Source organism: Ailuropoda melanoleuca, chromosome 6 (assembly GCF_002007445.2).
Source record: "Ailuropoda melanoleuca isolate Jingjing chromosome 6, ASM200744v2, whole genome shotgun sequence".
Lineage (NCBI taxonomy): Eukaryota > Metazoa > Chordata > Mammalia > Carnivora > Ursidae > Ailuropoda > Ailuropoda melanoleuca.
Genome location: NC_048223.1, coordinates 52,774,350 through 52,795,437, shown reverse-complemented (window position 1 = coordinate 52,795,437; position 21,088 = coordinate 52,774,350). Strand labels below are relative to the sequence as shown.

At 45.3% G+C, this 21,088-nt stretch overlaps 1 protein-coding gene across 6 annotated transcripts in view; it reads right to left on the bottom strand.

The window, feature by feature from the left end:
* Nucleotides 1–21,088, bottom strand: part of STAMBPL1 (STAM binding protein like 1) — a 47,761-nt gene that overhangs the window by 14,841 nt on the left and 11,832 nt on the right. For 5 of the 6 annotated variants that reach the window (XR_004626097.1, XM_034662395.1, XM_034662394.1 and 2 more), the window contains exons 2-3: nucleotides 5,963–6,045; nucleotides 2,169–2,386 (exon numbers count right to left, since the gene is read on the bottom strand). Coding sequence is in view for 5 of the 6 variants with exons in the window: in XM_034662395.1 (XP_034518286.1) it covers nucleotides 2,169–2,386; nucleotides 5,963–5,992 (248 nt within the window). In the remaining variant the exon portion in view is untranslated. Of the gene's footprint in view, nucleotides 1–2,168; nucleotides 2,387–5,962; nucleotides 6,046–18,122; nucleotides 18,827–21,088 lie in introns of those variants that run through there. The other variant, XM_034662396.1, reaches the window with a different exon arrangement.

Below are 21,088 nucleotides of genomic sequence, written 5' to 3'. Positions count from 1 at the left end.
GGAGGAGCAGGGAGCCCGATGTGGGGCTCGATCGCAGGACCCCGGGATCATGACCTGAGCTGAAGGCAGATGCTTCACCGACTGAGCCACCCAGGTGCCCTGATATCAAAAATTCTTAACTGAAAATTCACAACTAAGAGAAATGACCGAATCCCTAGTGGGTGAGGAGATGCTAATTAGGAGTTCATTATTTTTCATCACCTTTTTGAGGAACAAGGGACAGCAGAGGCAAAGGGAAATCCTTAGACTGAACCAGATGCATCACTTCCATGTAAAGTCAAGATTTTGCTTTCACAAGGGCAGGGAATTCTGTTTTGGTTTTGTTTTTGTTTTCTTACTGATGTATCCCTAGCTGGTAGACTAGTGTCCAGCTCATGATGTGTGCTCAATAAATGTTTGTTAAATAAACAAAAAGTCCTTCCTTGATAGACCATGATGGGCTCTGAATACTATTTATGACCAACGAACATGTGATACCTTATAACGATCGGTGTCCTCTCGCTTACAGATCACACGTGCTCTTGTCATGGTGCCTACAGGGGACACTGGGATGGTAAAATCACTCATTTCTTTAGGGAGAAAATTATGGTTTAAAGAGGCTACACAAATTGTTAGTTGCCTGAAGTAACTAACTATTCTTAATAAATAGAATAAAGTCACCCATGTTTGGAGTGGAAGAGAGCTTAGAGAAGTCTTCCACTTGTAATCAGGAACGAGGCCCCTGGAGCATAACTGAATTACAAACTGTCACGTGGTTAACGACAGGCGGGAATTCCCACGTTCCGATGACTCAGTAACGCGGACAGTGGAGGGGCCTTTTGCTTCTGCATGCTTACGGCCCCTCAGGAGCATGGGCAAAACACGCCAGCAGAAGGCAAAACAGAAATATTAGCAACTGGTGACTTAGAGTTCAGACATTAGAGTTTTTGGGAAATGTGTGCTATCAGTGATGCCCAACAGCTTCCAAGTTCGTATTTACTGTTAGCTCTCTAGAAACAAGAGGTTTTCCCAGGTAGGCTGCGCGTGGCCAACCATCCACTTCTCACATGTTCTCAGATTAAGTCCCCAGCTGAGCGAGGGAAGTCAATGAGCATGTGACTGTGAATTAAACCAAAAGTACGGGTTTCAGGATATGTCAGTAACAAGCACGCGTCTACTGGCAAGGACGGTATTTTCACATGGCTGTTCTGGGGCAGCTGCTCGTACTCAACACTCTGGAACTCTTTCATACATAGCACGATTATGCAGCTAAATAAATTGCCTCTTTTTAAAACAGATTTTATTTATTTATTTGAGAAAGAGAGAGAGAGCACAAGCAGGGGGAGGGGGAGAGGCAGAGGGAGAAGCAGGCCCCCTGCTGAGCGGGAAGCCCAATGTGGGGCTCGATCCGGGGACCCTGGAATCATGACCTGAGCTGAAATCAGACGCTTCACCGACTGAGCCACTCAGGCACCCCAGTAAATTGCCTTAAAAAAAACTACTAACTAGGGGTGCCTGAGTGGCTCAGTCGGTGAAGCAGCCGAGTCTTGATTTCACCTCAGGTCCTGGGATCAAGCCCCATGTCAGGCTCTGCACTAGGGGGAGTCTGCTTGAGATTCTCTCTCCCTCTCTCTCTGCCCCTCCCACTCTCTCTCTCAAATACATAAATATTATATATAAAAAAAAATACTAACTACAATGTGACACTGACTGCTACTTTCTATCCCTGAATCAGATCCGTCCTATAACTGCCAACGTATCACCCCATCCCAACCCATCAAGCCGAATTTTAAAACTTGTACTGGTCTGTTCCAGGTGCTGTAGACGGTGCTGCCACATGGCTCCTGCTCTCACAAAGCTTACATTCCTGTGGGGGGAGGACGGCATAAAACACATTTTCTTGCTGAAGAGTCCCGAAGACAGGGATATGCAGGTCACAACTCTGGGCTACTGAGAGACTCTTCCACGTGAGCCCCCCTCCGGGCCTGAGCCTCAGCGATGGTGCAGGGATGCCTTCAAATACGTTACTTGGTAGCTTGAAAAATTGGGACATTTGATGCTTTTGGAGACTACAAAATTGGTCTGAATATGGAGGCACATTCCTGGAATCCAAACCTTTCTCACGGAAATAGCATGTAAATATTTTCCCCATTTTCTCTCTTCGAAGACCTCCCACACAAAAGACTCACGTTATAAACTTATTATAAAGGACGAAGGCGTTTTCCAAATTTCCTTCTTCCAAATAGACCGACGCCATCCTCTCCATCTCCACCCCGGACCTGAAGTAGCGACGCGGTGTGATGTCTTCCGTGATGGTGATGTTACAGCCGAGCTTGCTGAGGGCGCGCACTCGCTCTTCCGGGCTCAGGGAAACATCCGTGTGGTCAGGCAGAGCGGCTAGCTTCTTCTGCAAAGCAAAAATTGAGTCTCTGAGTAGAAATCAGAAAGGAACAGGACTGAAATTACAGGTGTGTTTTCTGTACTGAACACCCAACACCCAGCACCGAAGGAAAGCGTTTCGTGAGAGCTCACGGTAGCGATAAAAATGGAGTCTTGGTGCAGAAACACACGGGCCCTAGGCCAATGAGACACGCATCTCTCAGATAAACACACCTTCGTGTTGGGGTAAACCTCCTTTAGGGTTCCGGGTACGTGGCAGTTCCTGGGTATGCAATTGCTTTAGGTCATTTCAGGTGAAGTATCATTGACCCTTAGGTCCTCGTGGGTATTTCCAACTGGCCCATGCGAAGCAGGCCAAGAGGCGGACTCTTGCCTGGGCAGGGCTCACGTGGTTCTCCTCCGAAGGGCCTCCAAGAGCTGGTCTGCATTCAAAGTCACTCTAAGGATTCAGTTCTCTTCCAGAATATATCTAGTTTAATAAGAAGATTTTAGGACCTCTCTGCTTCTTCACCAAGGGAATGAAACCCCACACATAAGTCCTTTTCAAGCATGAGGATATCTCCTATTTCTTTTCAACATAAAAAGACTCTTAGACCTGCACATTACAGTTATAGTACATAACAGGCACGGTTAATTAGTCCCTGACTGAGAAAATAACGAAAATCACTACTAAGAAAAGTCAGTGATATCCAGGCATAAATTTGTATTTCATTAATAAAAATAGCATCTGTACGCATCTGGGAAAACACAGAACGCATGCATTCAGGATAATTATCCAATGATTCAATGAGAAGGTCAGAGCTTCAGAAAGGCAAAAAAGTCAACAAATTTCTTTTCTGTTAAAGGCCGTATGGCAAATATTTGGGGCTTTGCATGCCCTAGAGTCCCCATCACAAATGCTTAGCTCAGCCGTTGCGCGACCAGCCACAAACACCACGTAAGCAAATGATCCCGGCTCTGTTTTCAAAAATGTTTCCAAAAGGAGCAGGTGACTTTGGCGCTCAGACCACACTTCGCTGACCCCAGCTTTGGACCACTGCTTCTCCAAGTGCGGTCCATGCCCCAGCAGCAGCAGCATCAACTGCGAGTTTCTTAGAAGTACAAATTCCCCAGGCGCCTGGGTGGCTCAGTCGGTGAAGCGTCTGCCTTCGGCTCAGGTCACGATCCCAGAGTCCTGGGGTCCAGCCCTGCGTCTGGCTCCCTGCTCAGCGGAGAGCCTGCTTCTCCCTCTCCTGCTCCCCCTGCTCCTGCTTTCTCTCTCTCTCTGTCTCAAAGTAAATAAATAAAATCTTTTAAAAAATGTTAAAAAAAAAAAAGTACCAATTCCCAGCAGGCTTCCCCCGGCATCTACAGACTGGAGGCGGGCTTGAAGAACCCATGTTTGAACTGATGTTCCCAGCGGCATGGACACATGCTGCCTTATGGGAAGCGCCACTTTAGACCCCGCTAGCATCCTCTGATCAGCAGGGATGGAATTAGCCCAGAGCAAATCTAGCTCCCAGTCTGCCTCTGTAGGTCAAGGGCGGGGCATCTGGAAAGGCGTGACTGAACACAGCGCTCAGCCCCGCCTCGCTGACTTCACCAGACAGAAAGGCACACTTCCCTCTAGCCAAACCCTGCTGTGCTGTTCCTCTCCTTTTCAAAAAGACTTTCTAATTTCTGAGAAGCAGGAATTGAAGCCTGTGGCGCCCAAGCCTCAGGCCTGAGTGTGTGCTTTATTGTCCAAGGGAGCAGCCCGGGACACGGCAGCTACACCCCGCTCTTCCGTCACCACGTGCACCTGTCACGCTCAGCAGCACTCAAGGAAATGCTGCTATTCGACCACAGAAGAAGGCTTCAGTGACATCAGAAAATGATCGGAAAAAAAATCTATGGAAATTAGCTCATTTTCCAAAGAGGGTTTCCTTTCCATGTTCCTGCACGTGCAAAAGTAATCTGCTCCCTTTTTATTGCTACACAGTCTGCACTGAATTAATTATTCGTGTAGAGTGTCCACCCATCCCTGTTCCCCAGGATGCGGCATATTCCTGACAGCACAGATGATAATCAATACAGGTACCAAATAAAGGAGGAAGAGAGCAACAGGAACAGTGTGATTATAACTAGATTATCTTTTTACCTGGAAGGAAAAAGAAGATTTATTTTTCCTCTACTGAATGGTCCTATCCTTCCCAAATTCAAAAGTGATTTCAGAAGTAAACTGGGAAAGAGCCTCCTGTCTCCATCAATCTATAATGTTAGGTTTGCGGTTCTTGGAAGAAAATACAAAATCTCCAGATGAAAAAGCCTTAGCGTTCATTTCACAGTGACACGTCCGCTAACACTGTGATCATTCCTACCTAATATTCCAGAAAACACGTAAGACACGCCACAAGGATGATCCCTTCCTTGCAGTGGGAAGGGAGGGGCTGCCTTTATTCACCCACGGCGCCCTGACAGCATGGGGTCGGAAAGTGAAGAAGTTCCTACAGTTCTCCGCTCCTCATCCTCTCAAAGCAACTGAGCATCTGTGAAGGACATCCCTGGCAAAGAGGACGTGGGTCATAACCTATTTCAGAGCAAGAACCAGGCCTTCCATTTCTTTGTCTGTTTTTTTTTTTTAAGATTTATTTATTTATTTATTTGACAGAGAGAGAGAGTGCACAAGCTGGGGGAGTAGGAGAGAGAGAAGCAGGTTCCCCGCTGAGCAGGGAAGCCAATGGCAGAGTTTGATCCCAGGACCCTGAGATCATGACCTGAGCCGAAGGCAGACACTTAACCCATTGAGCCACCCAGGCGCCCCCTCCATTTCCTTGTGACCTCGGGCTAAAGCTTTGCGTACGCAGGTGTTCAGTATACTGCCGGTCATCAGGACAAGGCTAACAGTCATGACAGCTTCCCTTGAACAAGCCCCCACGATCGGCTGGGAACATTAAAAATATTGTTCCCAACTGTCGTAATGTGCAAAGTATAAAAAACGGGGCCATGGAGGTTATATAAGGTGCCTACACTGTCACCCAGAGAACGATCTGGGACACACAGTATGTCCCTGTGACCCCAGGGCTCCCGTAATTTCTTCTCGGGCTTGTTGCCCCTTCTAAGCTGTCGCTAGAGAAGGTGTGCACCGTGTTGGGCTCTGAAGGCGAACGCGAGAAGAACCAGGGTTTCAAGTGTGTGGACCTTCACACCGGATCCCAACGCGACATCTACGTGTTATATTTACAACGTTTCCCTCGGTCGTTACCACACAAGGGAAGCTTCCAATTTTTATCTGTAAAGAAGCCGAGGCACAAAGAGTCTGAAGTCCCTGCTACAAAGTCAAGTCACAAGTTCCCCTCCCCCAGCGTTCTAAAGGACCACACTCTTGGAATCAAACCAGAGGGATTAAAATTTCACACTTTTGTGGACAAAAAGAATTATTTTTAGCTCTAGCGAAGTTGGCTTTATTAGTCACTTCCTCAAAGGAGAGGACCACACAGATGGATGAAGGGCGACAAGCACTAAACTTCGCGAAGTAATGGTGACTCATTTCACATGTGGTACGTTTCTGTTCTTCTTTCTGGGTTTTCAGACCATATGTAAGGTATCGGCTGGGGCTACCTACCAGAGAATTCACAGTAAATGGCTGATCCATGTTGTCCCGTCCACAGAACGAAGGTCTTCACTATTTCTTCTCAATCACCTCATCTGTTTCAAAGACACAAAGCAGAGTTACAGTTATTTTTTGTTTTTGAGAATTCGAGTCTCAAATCTCAAACCCCGGGTTATTTCTGGCTCAGAATATAAACACATCGAAATGACTTATATAACCTGAGTTTTTAGAGAGACTTTGGAAATCTCTTCCTGAAAATACAAAACAGCAGGCGGTTATGGGGTCCTGAAGAGCAGACCTTTTAAAGCGGGGATGTGACGAGAATTCGTTATTGCTTAGCATGCAGTGTGTCTTCGGGGCGTCGTCTTGCTTAGAACTCCATGCAAGGTTATAAAGTGGGTTAGCTTTGTTTAAAGGAAGAAAGATCCTAAGGGTGAAGAGCTCGGACACTGGGGCCATGGACTCCTACACCCGGAGTCGTCTGGGCCCAAGCTAAGCTTTATGAGCTGTGGAAGGCGGAATTATAAGACAGCTCTGTGACTCCTGCCCCCCGGTATCCAGGGGTTTGTGTAACTCCCTCCCTTGGAGTGTGGATGAGACCTGTAACTGACTTCTAATCAATAGAACACAGCAAAGGTGATGGAACACTACTCCCATGTTTATGTTATGTCACACAGCAAGGATGGAGAGATTCTGTAGATATAGTAAGACGTCCAACCAGCTGGCACTGAAGCAATCCAAAGAAAGATTATCCTGGGTGGGCCTGGCCTAATCAGGCGAAATCTTTCAAAGTCTGAGACAGTCTCCCTCTGGCCTTCAAGACTCAGCCACCATAAATACCACAGTCATAGGGACATCATTCTGCCAGTAATCATGTGTGTCTGGAAGTGCACCACAAGCCTCAGATGAGACCCTTACCCTTTTCAGCATTGCTGCCTTGTGAGATCCTGAGCAGAGGACCCGGTTATGCCGTGCCCAGGCTCCAGACCCACAAACCTCTGAGATAATAAATGTTCGTTGTCTCAAGCCACGAAGCTTGTGGTGATTTGTAAAGCAACACAAGAAAACAAATATGCCAGCTATGAGACTTTACGTAAGCTACATGGCCTTTTTGTGTGCAAGTGACAGTGGGGGAAATAATATGACCTATGTCATATCAATGTGATAAGGATGAAATCAGTTAGCATATGAAGTGCTTGGAATAGTTCCTAGCACAGTGAAGATTACAGAAGTGTTAGCTATTATTACAATCTTTATTTCTGCAGTTGTAGGGACGGAGGCTCAGGGTTACGTGAACGTATGCAAGTTCAAATAGTCAATGAATATGAGTTTCCTCTCTTACGTTACTTTAGGTCAGCCTCTGCATCACCATTTCCCACTTCTTCTAAATTTATTTTGGCCTTTTACTCCACTAATCATTTATGCAATGCTGGCCACATCTTCCCTTCAGTTCCTCATTTATGACAGGAGGGGCTTAACCTACATTCATTCATTCATTCATTCATTCATTCAGATCATAGCATTCTGTGATTCTAGAAATCTCACATGTAGATCATTCAACCCTTCCTGCTTTTTTTCTGGCCTGAATCCATGCCGGAGAAACCCTCCAAGGAAAGTCACGTGGCATGTTCTAATCTTTCCTCTTCATCCTCTCTAGTGATGCCTGGAGTAAACAGGGAGATCTAAGCTTGCAGGTTGCAGAAATAGCTCGGAAAGAAATGACCTGGGGAGTGCCACAGTCAGAGTGTAGCTTAACACCCTAATTAAGTCTGGTGTCACAGAATGTAGGCAACCCCATTTGGGGAATTACCAGTCCTCAGTAAGAAGAAATAAACCAGGGAAAGAAAGAAAAAGAAAAAAAGAAAAAGAAGAAAGAAAGAAAGAAAGAAAGAAAGAAAGAAAGAAAGAAGAAAGAAAGAAAGAAAGAAAGAAAGAAAGAAAGAAAGAAAGAGAGGGAGGGGGAGGGAGGGAGGGAGGAAGGAAGGAAGGAGAGAGAAGGAGGGAGAAAAAGAAAGAGATTAAAACAGTTAAAGAGATAAAACAAAAAGACTTATGAGGAATTTGGGGCTGGGTGGGGGGAAGGGAGGGAAGGGGACAATGAAACAGTAGTTAGTCATTGACTAGGGTCAAGTAAAAGCCTAGAGTTATTTTTTAGAGGTCACTCAGATCCTTAAATGGAGTACAAATAATTTTAAAAATTAAAAACATTACAACAGCAGTTCTTAAATTTTACTGTATCTAAAAATTATGCACGCTTGAGTCTTATTTGAAATGCAGATTCCTAGAACTCACCCACAAGGATTCTGAATCCAGCAGTTGTCAGCCTACCAATGGGCACTGATGGCTAGGATGTGACCCAGGTAAACCTGGTAATGTGAGGTTTCCAAACAATACTCGCAGAGAGACTGTCCTTGAGAATGCCTGAAGCAGGGTTCTTAGTTGGAAGCGAAGGCACTGACTCTTGAATTCACAGGATAATGGAAAGATCACAGATTTCCAGGAGCGCCAGGAAACAGGGCTTGGAGGCTACATATCCAGAAACCCTCCCCCCATCACTCAGCAGCACTGGTCTGATGGGAAGGAGGGCCCCCAGCTTCCGGCACCACCACCAGCTGCCATGTCTTGCTTGATGTGACCAGTTTCCCGTTCAAAGTATGGCACGGAGGTGTGTGGCTGGCAGAGCATAGGTCACACGCCCGCGGCCTGGCACCAGAAAGTGCAAACATCCAGCCCCTGACACCTGCAACGCAGGCAGTGGGCTATGCCCGGTGAGAAAAGGTACCGGGTGGCCAGGCCTGGGTGGCCAAAGACTCAAACCAACTTCTCTGTAATGAGTTTCTGAACGGACAACAGAATTTATTAACGTGCCATAGATGCAAAACAATCACTATTAACTCCCACACATACATTTATTTATAGTTCAGAAATGGAAACCAACTCCCCGCAAATCCAGGATAAAAGAAGTTTATAGATGGGTCGGTCAACTTATTTCTTTGGACCATTAATTACTCTGCGGCAGTAGTCCTGTCTTAATTTGTTTTTTAACCTCTAATCCTAGCACCTCTCAGTTTCAACACAATCTGTTACCCAAGTCAACATAACCAGTTATGTTCTCTAGACCAGTAGCTGTCCAAGTGTGTACAGGATCCCCAAGGCCCTTTTAAGGGGTGTGCAAAGTCACTATTATTTTCATAATATCACTCAAATGTTATTTGGTCCTTCACCATTAAAGTGTCACAATTCTGCAGTGGAGACTTCTAGAGGGTCCAAGTGAATGGAATGCTTATTTGCATATTTCTGTCAATGTCTGCTTCAATTTTTCATACGGTAAACATAAATCAATGTAGCCCACGTGAGCAAAGCTTTTTAGGATCCTTAGTAATTTTTAAGCATGCAAAGGGGTCCCAAGACCAAGACGTTTGAAAAACACCACACTAGACCAACTACGCAAACAAACAAAACAAAATCTTGCCACGTGACTTCAATCTAAACACAAATAGTGTGGCCCAGAAGAATCTAAAAGAGAAAAAGTACATGTCGAGTATCACCTGCCATTGGCACTACTGGGGTCCTGCTAAAATAATTTAAAAAACTGAGGGCAGGGGCTCTTGGGGGGCTCAGTCAGTGAACTGACTGTTCATTTTGGCTCAGGTGGTGATGCAGGGTCGTGGGATCGAGCCCTGCGTCAGGCTCCAGGCTCAGCGGAGAGTCTGCTTGAGATTTCCCTCTCCCTCTGTCCTCCGGTCCTCTCTAAAATAAATGAATAAATCTTAAAAACAAAACAAAACAAAAAACCGAACAACGGAGGGCCCTGTAAGAGGTGCCTGACCTCACAGAACCTGAGACCCAGAAGAGCAAATGTCACACACTGCTTGATATCTACCATTTCCACTCTTTTTCTAATAGAAAAAAATACAATTTTTCGCTGCTATAGAGCCACACAGGTAAAAACCTACATTTTCCAGCCTGTCTTGGCCTCAGACGTGGCCGTGTCCCGAAGCTCTGCCAGAGTGGGGTGTGAACAGAAGTTCTGTGATCAAAGTCTGGATCCTACCCCGTAGAGAAAGGGACCGGGTCTCCTCCACCCACCCCGCCCCTCCTGCCAGTGGCAGCGCGGGCCGCGCTGGTGCCGGAGCCATTGGGAGCACGAGGCACGGAAAAGCGAGAAGAGAAAGGAAGCACTCCAGTGTGCTTGCGCGCAGACGATGAGAGGGACAAATGTCTACCTTGTGCAGTCCTGTGTCTTGTTTAGGCAGCTGGGCCTGCATCCTGACAAATGCAATGGTTTGACCTCGAAAGGGTGACGCAGCACAGCCCGAGGCAGACGGTGCCGATACCAACAAGGAAATCCACATCCTCCATTGCGCCCGCACGCTCCGGGGCTCCGCTGTGCTGCCTCCACGCCTCGGCCCGGGATCAGGCGGTAGCCTGTTCCTTCCTTGTGACCTCACAACTCACCCAAATCCTGCCCAGCCTGGGAGAGCCCACATTCCCAGCCAGAAGTTTCAGACTTCATCAAATATTATTAAGCTACGGCCCCAAAGGCAACATTTGATTGTTACAAATGTTTAATTTGGTTGTTACGGTAAATTTTAAAAAATTAAGTTAGTTATCAATATTTACAAGTAGGGAGATTTCATAGAAAAATTCAGGTTTTAGCCCTCCTAAAAAAAAAAAAAAATCAGGGATCTGGCACCACTGGGCCCAGTACCTGGGACATTTGCTTGCTTTTATCGTTTATCCAGAGTTTAGAACACATATGTATTTGTTGTGTGAATGAGGAAGCAGTTCCCTTTAAGTCTATAGTATATGCCCCATCACATTCCCAGGGGTATAACAAAAGTTTGGAAAATATTTGGCTCTAAATCTGTGCTCAGATATGTCCCCCAAATGCACCAGCCTTCCAGAACTTACAGGCAGCTCATTTAATTCTCTTAACACACGTCTGTCCATGAATTCAGTCACATATTCACTCAACAAACATCAACTGAACAGCTAGGCTATACCTGGCATTGTTCCAAGCATGCGGGACATGAAAAAAATGGGCAAAGATTCCTGCCCTTTGTGGAGTTAACATTCTAGTCAGAAGCGACAAACAATAAACCATTTAAATAAATTGTATAGTAAGTTAGAAGGTAATATGTGCTTTTGAAAAGAGAAAAAGAGCAAAGGGAACCAGGAGCCCTGTGGAGGGGGCAGACTGGGCAGCAGATGGCAGTCGGAAGCGGAATTTTCACGGTAGGTCTTATCTGAGGCCAAAAATGAAGCAAGGGCTTGAAGGACATGAGGGAGAGGAGAGAGATAGTGCAAAGGCCCTGAGGTAGAAACATCCCACGCTTGAGAGAGAGCAAGGCAGCTGGTTGGAGGAGGCCAGCTGGCCCAACGCTGGCCAGGCCGTGTCCTTGAGCTCCTCACTCATCAGCAAGCATACAGAAGCAGGCCAACAATGACTTCAGGTGCTAAAGAAGATAAACACTGGAATTCAGAGGATCAAAAATCAACAGCAGAGAATGCCAAAGGTGGATGGGAAGTACTTAGCATCCCGCGCACCGATAACACCCAAGTTCCCTTTGGAAGTAGAGGCCTGGTGGGAGTCCACTTGCCGCTGGTCCCTCCTGGGCCCTCCCAGGCTCACCTCCCTCCTTCACAACTGGGCTCATCACTTGGGAGGGGCCCACGACCAACTGCAAACATTCCCCAGGAACACCTGCTTCATTCTCAGCCTGCTTGCTACCCTCCCCCCCAACCCCAGGGTGGCCCACATCTTTGTGACTTCCCAAACCCAAACCCCAGCCCTCAGATACACTGAACGTGTAGCAGGCCTCGCGAGAGTACTTTTTGCTTTAGAGCCCCGTCTTCTTGCCTGGACCTCCAGCCCCTTTTCCCCACGGTAGCTTCCAAAGACACCAATTTCCTCTTCCAATGACTTTCTCAAGAGGAAGAGGGGGACTGTCTGCCTTCTGTGAATCCTGGCACTCAAGGGTTTGGGGAACTGGTCAAAACCGTGTATATTCACACTGAACACCTGGAGGCCAACTCCTGTCCCCGCAGTCCTGCTAAGGGGTACCTCCTGGAACCAACGGAACCATTCCTAACCACGCCCAGGGCAGATGGGACAGAAAGCGGGTCTCGCTCACGAGTGGCCTGGGAGGGGGAAGGAACCCTCTCCAAGCTGACACCTCACAGCTCTGAGTTTGTGAGAGTTTACGCTCCCTCCGTCCCCAGTTTTACAGCCCAGTAGCTGAATTCCTTTTGAATTTGGGGTCCCAGTTGGATGTGTCCAAGTCTCAACTGCCCCCCCAAGGCAGTGTGTAGGCAGCTCTACGATGCTGCAACTGCATTAAAAATCAGCTGCAGATAATGCCAAGAACGAAGAAAATAGCTCACCTAGCGCAGTGTTATCTTGTGACCTTTTACTGCTAAGTCCTTAACTCTCCTTTTCTCCTTCTTCTTCTTTCTTTTATACTTTCCTGTGGCTAAGCTCAGAATTTGGACCCACTTCCACGCACACAACCACATTTTCCAGAATCCAGAGGGTCTACCAGGCAGGGAGCAGTCCCCTCCGAGTGCCAGCATGCAGAAGAGGTAGCGAGGCGAGCTCCCAGGCGTGTCGTTTGCTTGCGGGCGCTCCCTTGGACCGGAACGCCCTGGTAAACTGGAAAAGCAGGGGCGCCCTGTGGCCGGTGACAGAGGCTGAGAGCACCTGATGCCACCTCCCGGACTCTCATTTTTAATTGGCCAACCAGCAGCCCTTCTTGTCCCCACCAGGTTAGAGTTCATGTTTTTCAGGAACGACACGGTGCAGTTTACTGTGGTGGATAAACACAGGAAGCGATCATATGCTAGGCTGTGAGCAAAGGTGTCATCATCTGATTCGGATAAAAGGAGGTAAAGGGTCGTTTTCATGCCTTCAAGGACAGGCTCAGGGAGAAGCAGCGCCCAAGTCACTCAATTGCAGGTTGGGACCGGCTTTAGGACCAAATGACCTAGGCGCACACGTGCTGTTCACTTCAAAAGATTTAAAAATGCAGACACTAAACCAAAGATTACTTTCTTTTACCATCGTCTGTAAATATCTGCAAAGCAGAAATATTCTGATACAAATAAATATGCCTTTACAAGTAAGATAACACCTTATTTGTACTAAAACATTGAGAAGATAAATATGAAACTTGGTAAGAATATTAGTAACAGCTTTATTGCATTTTCCCCCATACTTGTAAGTACTGTAGGGGAGAACCTACCAGATGTCAGCTGCTCGTCTCTTACCCCTAGAGGGATAGTCCAGGTTAAACATACCACAATCGTGTGGTTTAGATTAGATCAGCGAGAATGCACTTGCTACAAGAAAGGTTATTGAATAAATTACTGCTCAGATGCATGTTGTAAATCACTTCAAGGTAAGTCCAGGCTACACTGGAAGCTATCAAGTCTCATTTTGGCCATTAAGTTTATTATTTCTCATAGCATAATAGCATTTTTAACCTGACACCAGAATGAAGTGGTTGAGAACATTTGGTACCAACGGCCCAGGCTTTGGGGCCATATATACCTGTAGGAGAACCCAGCTTCCACCATTTATAAGTTGGGAGTGCTATGACATCTTTTTTTTTTTTTTAAAGATTGTATTTGTTTATTTGAGAGAGAGCACAAGCAGGTGGGGAATGGCAGAGGGAGAGGGAGAAGCGGACTCCCTGCTGAGCAGAGAGCCCAACGCAGGCCTCGATCCCAGGACCCTGGGATCATGACCTGAGCTGAAGGCAGACACTTCACCGACTGAGCCGCCCAGACACCCCTATGACATCTTATTTAACCTTTTCTGTGTACTTTATCTTCCTCTATTAAATGGGGGGAAAGAACACCTTTCCAAAAGGACTCAACTGAGCTTAAATAAATAAGAGGGATATATGTAAGGCAAAACATAAAGAAATAAATAAAAGTTCTATTACAGTTCCTGGCATGCAATAGAAAAATCAAAGAAAACCAGCCCCTTCTCACATGAGGTGACTAGGGAAGTGAGGTTAATTGCCTCTGTCCTCCAGGGTTGATTTCTGTTGTAGAGATCAGAGATGACTCATGTGGAGGGACTTGCTTCATTGCAATTAGCTTTGACAGACACTCTCAGTTATCCACCCAGCAGCCACCGTCTCCCCACACCCGCCACGTCTTCCTTGCCACAGGCACTAACCTCACCAGAAACCCTTCCCTTTCCCGGTGTCCCTTGCACTCAGAACTAGTTGGCTAGTCGGTAAGTGACCAAATCTTGGGCAATGGGACCAAAACCGGGAATACTATTGGGAGGACTCCGTGAGAGCTTTTCATCTCTAATACCAGGAGACATTCTGGAGAATATGTGCCTTTCCATCAGCCAGACAAGTGTCCTCATGCAAGACCTGAAATGCAACTTCTGTCTTGTGACACGGGAGTCAAGCCGGAGAAGCTTCCGGAGTGCAGAGGATGGTGGAGCCAAAGGGTGGCATGAGCCTGGCCCCTTGCTGACGCGGCCGGGCTGCTGAGTTTTACCCTAGAACTATCCTCCTCTGAACTGTTACCATGTAAGATGGAAGTGCCATTGTTGGAGACACTCCCAGGATTCTGGAAGATATTGCCTAACTGACAGAGGGTTTCTCTGGCAACATGACGAACTCCTAAGCTATGTAATTCCAATGGCAAAAGTAATGATTCTGCGTCACTAAAACAATAATAGAATTTTATAAGATTTAACCATTTTTTAATATCTCCAAGATATTACTCTTCTTTGATTAAAACAGCCTTATTACTTAACTCTTTCTTGATGAGTCAACCTTATTTCAATGTACCTGCCAACAGCAATGCTTTGCTCCATTTCTCATTTGCTCTTGTCTAGAAAATCAATTTAAAAAGCACCGCTTTACTAAACTTCTCTCTGACTTCAGTCTTTCTGTCCTTTTAGTTTTAGATCACTGACGAAATAATGGACACTTATTTGTAAAATTAAAGTGTAGACTGGACATGGATCTCAAGGGGTCCCCCTGTGAGTAAACTGTATGCTGATGACAGTGAATGTGCTATAGGGCTTCCAAACTGGCTACACCACCCTTTTCTTTCCTTTCCTTTTCTTTTTTTCTTTTTTCTTTTCTTTTCTCTTTCTCTTTCTTCCTTCCTTCCTTTTCTTTCTTTCTTTCCTTCTTTCTTCCTTCCTCCCTCCCTCCGTCCGTCCCTCTCTCTTTCTTTCTTTTTCTTTCTCTTTCTTTCCTTCTTTTCTTTCTTTCTTTCTTTCTTTCTTTCTTTCTTTCTTTCTTTCCTTCTTTCTCTCCTTCTTTTTCTTTCCTCCACTGTGTCTCAGATAAGAGCAAGGTGAGTTCTGGGCAGGTGAGGGATTACTGCAGCACTATATCTCACCTTTAATATAGCAAAAGAGCTATCATTATCATCATAAGGACTATGAACAGGAAGCTTTCCCTCCCTGGTTAACTGGAATAAAGCACTAACCCTCACCAAAGCCTGAACAGATCGGGGGCAGTTGAGCCTAGAGATCAGACGTGCAACCTCCAGGGTCAGACCACCCGGGTTCATATTCTGACTCTAACCACTAAATGCAGGATCGAAGCTTCTCCAGCTGCAAAGTGGGCTGAGAACAGTAAGTAAGGAAAAAAGTTGCTGAGAGGGTACGGTAATGCCTGTAAACCACAGAGCACGACGCTTTGTGCTAACAAATGACCACACCATTATCTGCATGTTACGATGAGGAGGCAAGAGCCCAGAGTAGGTACGAAACCTGAGCAAGTGGTGGAGCAGAGACTCAGAACTAGGCGCGCAGGATCCCCGAGGTCAGGCTCACGCAGCATGTGACAGCTGACGGTCAGATAAGGCCAAGGTCAGATCCTCGGGGCTTGATTGAGAGCGGCAGGATTTACTGCAGAAATGAAAGCTCACGCCTTCAAAAATCATCTGAGCCATGAATATACATGCAGGTGGTTGGCAGTGTGGGGAGTTGGGGCAACTGGGGAGAAACTCGTAACCACTGATTGGACTGTTCTAACGGTTCTCGGAATTAGTCAGGTTTTCTGCTTTCTCCTGGAGTCAATTTTAGTAGCTCAAATTTTCTATTTTCCCTCCATTTTATCTGTTTGTCCAATGCTGATAGTCGGTGTTCTCTTCGGATGTTTCAAATTATTAATGGGTCATGGGACGCCTGGGTGGCTCCGTCAGTTGGGAGTCCGACCCGTGGTTTCGGTGCAGGTCCTGATCTCAGGGTTGTGAGACTGAGCCCCACGTTGCGCTCCAGGCTCAGGTGGAGTCTGTTCTAGATTCTCTTCCTCTCTCTCTCTCTGTCCTTCCCCGCTCTCTGTCCCTTTCCCCGCCCCTCCCCCTGCTCTCTCTCTCAAATAAATAAATAAATAGTTTCAAAATAAATAAATAACTTATTAATCGGTCTGTAGTTACGGCTCCCTTTTTATTCTTAATTATTTGTGGGTTTTCCTCTTTCTTTCTGGGTTAACATTGTCAGAAATTTAGCTACTTCATTGATGTTTTTCAAAGAATCAGCTTTTGGGTTGGTTTATCCTCGCCACCTTATTTGATCACTTTCTGTTCTTATTCTTGTTATTTCATTACTTTCACCATCTTTAGAATTAAGATACCACTTCATTTCTAGCTTCTTGAGGATTGTTTCTTGTTTTCTATGTTTTATGATTTTTCAACAAATGTATCTAAGCAGACAAAAGAAAGAAATGAAATTTCCGTTCAGCTTTACAAATATCTGATTCTTAATCTTCTCTCTGCCAAAGAAAGAAAAGGGCATTCACTGCCTTCACTTGTTTTTTAGTCTGTGGATTGACCACCTGGAATACATAGTTGAGAAATTCAAATGCATAATTTTTCTACCAAGACACAGTTCAATTCAAAATACATGCTGGTTTTTAATGTAAGCTCTAAATTGCGATATTCAAAAAGCATTTCACGTGCTCATAAGTGTGCTAATTTAGGATTCTGTTTTTTTTTTCTTAATGAGATGATCCAATTAATATGCATCATAAAACACTCAGAAAATGAATCTGAGGTGTCAGGGAGAAATTCACATTTGTACACAATTATTTTGTCATCTTAAATCCATACGAGCACATTAGCTGTGTCATTCTGGTGTGGAGGTACTAAAATTTCCTGGAAATTAGGTCTTCTAAAAATAAGCCATCCAAAAATATAATAATAAGCCATCCATAAGCCAGTAAACTTTAATGTATCCTTTAACATACTTCCCTTTTTTTGCTGCAATAAGCTTGTAACAAAATACTATCCAGGAGTTATCTAATTCGATGAAGCATAATGAGTCAGAATAAATTTTAAAAATAACCTCATTTTCTTTCCTGCCAGTTGCCTGAAGCTCAGAGATACAAGGTCAGTCCTTGGGCATTATGAATCCATTTAATTTAATTTTCATAAATTTCCTAAGGACCGTCTGTGACCAGGATGAATTGAGCCCAGCATTACTACTCAAAAGCAAAAGCAATCCTAGAATACTTCTGGACTAGCGTTTCTCCAATGTTCCCCGACCACAGGAATTGTTAAGTGTTCAACACGTTCCTGTGGATAGCGGCAATCACATTTTCGGTTTTGTACTAGACAATCTCTTTGACGGAGCGGACCAGAGTGACATGGGCTGTGTCCTCCCATAGCCTTGCCTGGCAGTCCATTTAAAATTGCTTAACGAGCCCCTCACGCTGCTGAAGTGGTCAGCAAGGGCCCGGCTGCCTGCTGTGCCTGCGTGCTCACCGCTCGCTCACTCGCTTCCTACTTTCCCGCCCTGGCGCTGACATCCCGCCACTCTGACGTGAACTTTCCCCTGAGTGTGGTTCCTGGGCCACCTGCACCATGATTACGTGGTAGAGGAGGACAGTGCCTGTCACAAGAAAACAGATTTCCAGATGCCACCGAGTCAGATTTTCTGAGAAGAGCGCCCCACAAATCTCTACTTTTATCCAGCAGCCCAGCAGATCTTGGCACACAAGGAAGCCCGAGGCTCACCACGTCGGTAAGACCGCCACAAATCACCTCCTAAAACCCGCCAGGCCTGGACCAGCCGCATGTTCCCCCCTGAAGAACAAATTCCTGCCTAGGCCCCTGTGACGCGGAGGCACACCTGTCCTCACCCTGCACCTCCACTACCAATCTTCTGCCCTCTCTGTTAACATACTTGTATTCCTTAGGACACGCTTCTCTCAGGACTCGAAGTGACGCTTCATGTGAGCGTTGGCACTGTCTTCAAATGTCTTCCATCCCCTTCCACCAGGACACCCACGGCTAAATGCATCTTTCCTACGAATGTTGCCGGCTCCAAGTAAATCCACCTCTTCATTCATTTGTACAACATTATTCACCGGCAGTCTGTGCTAGGACCTAGTGATACGATGGTGACCAAAGAGACGGATCATATCTGATCTTAGGACACTGACATTCTGCTGGGGAGAGGGTGAGGCAGAGACGTGTGGGAACTGCTACAAAGACAAAATACAGGAAACAGAGACAGGCTTTTTTTTTTTTTTTTGCAAAAAAACACGTCAGAAGCAATAGTGTGTCTTCCTCAGTGCAACAAGAGGCAGTGCAACTTTGATCTCTTGTTTAAATCATGTCTGCCAGTCTTCTTCCCTGTGAAGATACTATTTTTTCCTTCATAATTATAAAGTATCTTGTAGGGAGTTACTTCAAGAACCTGCAAATACACCTGGGCCCACTAATTGTAGCATCCAAGACAATTCTTGCCTGAACATTGATTACTATGGTGCCTGAAAACGGCGAATTTTCTATTTCCATCCTCCCTTCGACATTTCTTAGTTTACGTGGCATTTTTGCTTGAAGGTTGTTTAGTTTTTGTAAAAAATGTTTACATTTCACCCTATTAAATGGTTCCACCTCTTCTTTATGGGATCTGGGTTTTTCATCATTTTTCATAAAAGATCTTCAAACTCATTGACACCCAAAAAACTTTTTTTTTTGTTTTTTTTTTAAAGATTTTATTTATTTATTTGACAGAGATAGAGGCAGCCAGCAAGAGAGGGAACACAAGCAGGGGGAGTGGGAGAGGAAGAAGCAGGCTCACAGCAGAGGAGCCTGATGTGGGGCTCGATCCCACAATGCCGAGACCACGCCCCGAGCTGAAGGCAGACGCCCAACTGCTGTGCCACCCAGGCGCCCCCAAAAAACTTTTTTTTAATGATTTTTTATTATATTATGTTAGCCACCATACAGTACATCCCTGGTTTCCAATGTAAAGTTCGATGATTAATTAGTTGCGTATAACACCCAGTGCACCATGCAATACGTGCCCTCCTTACTACCCATCACCAGTCTATCCCATTCCCCCACCCCCTCCCCTCTGAAGCCCTCAGTTTGTTTCTCATAGTCCATAGTCTCTCATGTTTCATTCCCCCTTCTGATTACCCTCCTTTCTTTATCCCTTTCTTCCCCTACTGATCTTCCTAGTTCTTATGTTCCATAGATGAGAGAAATCATATGATAATTGTCTTTCTCTGCTTGACTTATTTCACTTAGCATTATCTCCTCCAGTGCCGTCCATGTTGCAGCAAATGTTGAGAATTCGTTCTTTCTGATAGCTGAGTAATATTCCATTGTATATATGGACCACAGCTTCTTAATCCAGTCATCTGTTGAAGGGCATCTCGGCTCCTTCCATGATTTGGCTATTGTGGACAATGCAGCTATGAACATTGGGGTGCATATGGCCCTTCTCTTTACTACGTCTGTATCTTTGGGGTAAACACCCAGTAGTGCAATGGCTGGGTCATAGGGTAGTTCAATTTTTAACTTTTTAAGGGACCTCCACACTGTTTTCCAGAGTGGCTGTACCAACTTGCATTCCCACCAACAATGTAGGAGGGATCCCCTTTCTCCACATCCTCTCCAACAATTGTTGTTTCTTGCCTTGTCTATCTTTGCCATTCTAACTGGCGTAAGGTGGTATCTCAGTGTGGTTTTGATTTGAATTTCCCTGATGGCTAATGATTTTGAACATTTTTTCATGTGTCTGTTAGCCATTTGTATGTCTTCATTGGAAAAGTGTCTGTTCATATCTTCTGCCCATTTTATGATTTGTTTATTTGTTTCTCGTGTATTGAGTTTGAGAAGTTCTTTGTAGATCTTGGATACCAGTCCTTTATCTGTGGTGTCCTTTGCAAATATATTCTCCCATTCCGTGGGCTGTCTCTTAGTTTTTTTGACTGTTTCCTTGGCTGTGCAGAAGCTCTTTATCCTGATAAAGTCCCATAAGTTCATTTTATCTTTTATTTCTCTTGCCTTTGGAGATGTGTCGTGAAAAAGGTTGCTCTGGCCGATGTCATAGAAGTTGTTGCCTATGTTCTCCTCTAGAATTTTGATGGATTCCTGTCTCACATTGAGGTCTTTCATCCATTTGGAGTTTATTTTTGTGTATGGTGTGAGAGAGTGGTCAAGTTTCATTCTTTTGCATGTAGCTGTCCAATTTTCCCAGCACCATTTATTGAAGAGACTGTCTTTTTTCCACCGGATGTTTTTTCCTGCTTTATCAAAGATTAGTTGCCCAAAGAGCCGAGGGTCCATTTCTGGGTTCTCTATTCTGTTCCATTGGTCGATGTGTCTGTTTTTGTGCCAGTACCATGCTGTCTTTGTGATCACAGCTTTGTAGTACAGCTCGAAATCCGGCATTGTGATGCCCCCAGCTTTGTTTTTCCTTTTCAACAGTTCCTTGGAGATTCGGGGCCTTTTCTGGTTCCATACAAATTTAAGGACTATTTGTTNCAATAAAATTGACAGACCACTGGCAAGACTTATCCAAAAGAAAACAGAAAGGACCGAAATTAATAAAATTATGAATGAAAAAGGAGAGGTCACGACCAACACCAATGAAATTGGAAGGATTATTAGNGGAAGGATTATTAGAAACTTTTATCAACAGCTATATGCCAATAAATTAAGCAATCTGGAAGAGATGGAGGCCTTCCTGGAAACCTATAAACTACCAAGACTGAAACAGGAAGAAATTGATTTCTTAAACAGGCCAATTAATTATGAAGAGATTGAGTCAGTGATAAACAACCTTCCAAATAACAAAACTCCAGGCCCAGACGGTTTTCCTGGGGAATTCTACCAAACATTCAAAGAGGAAAT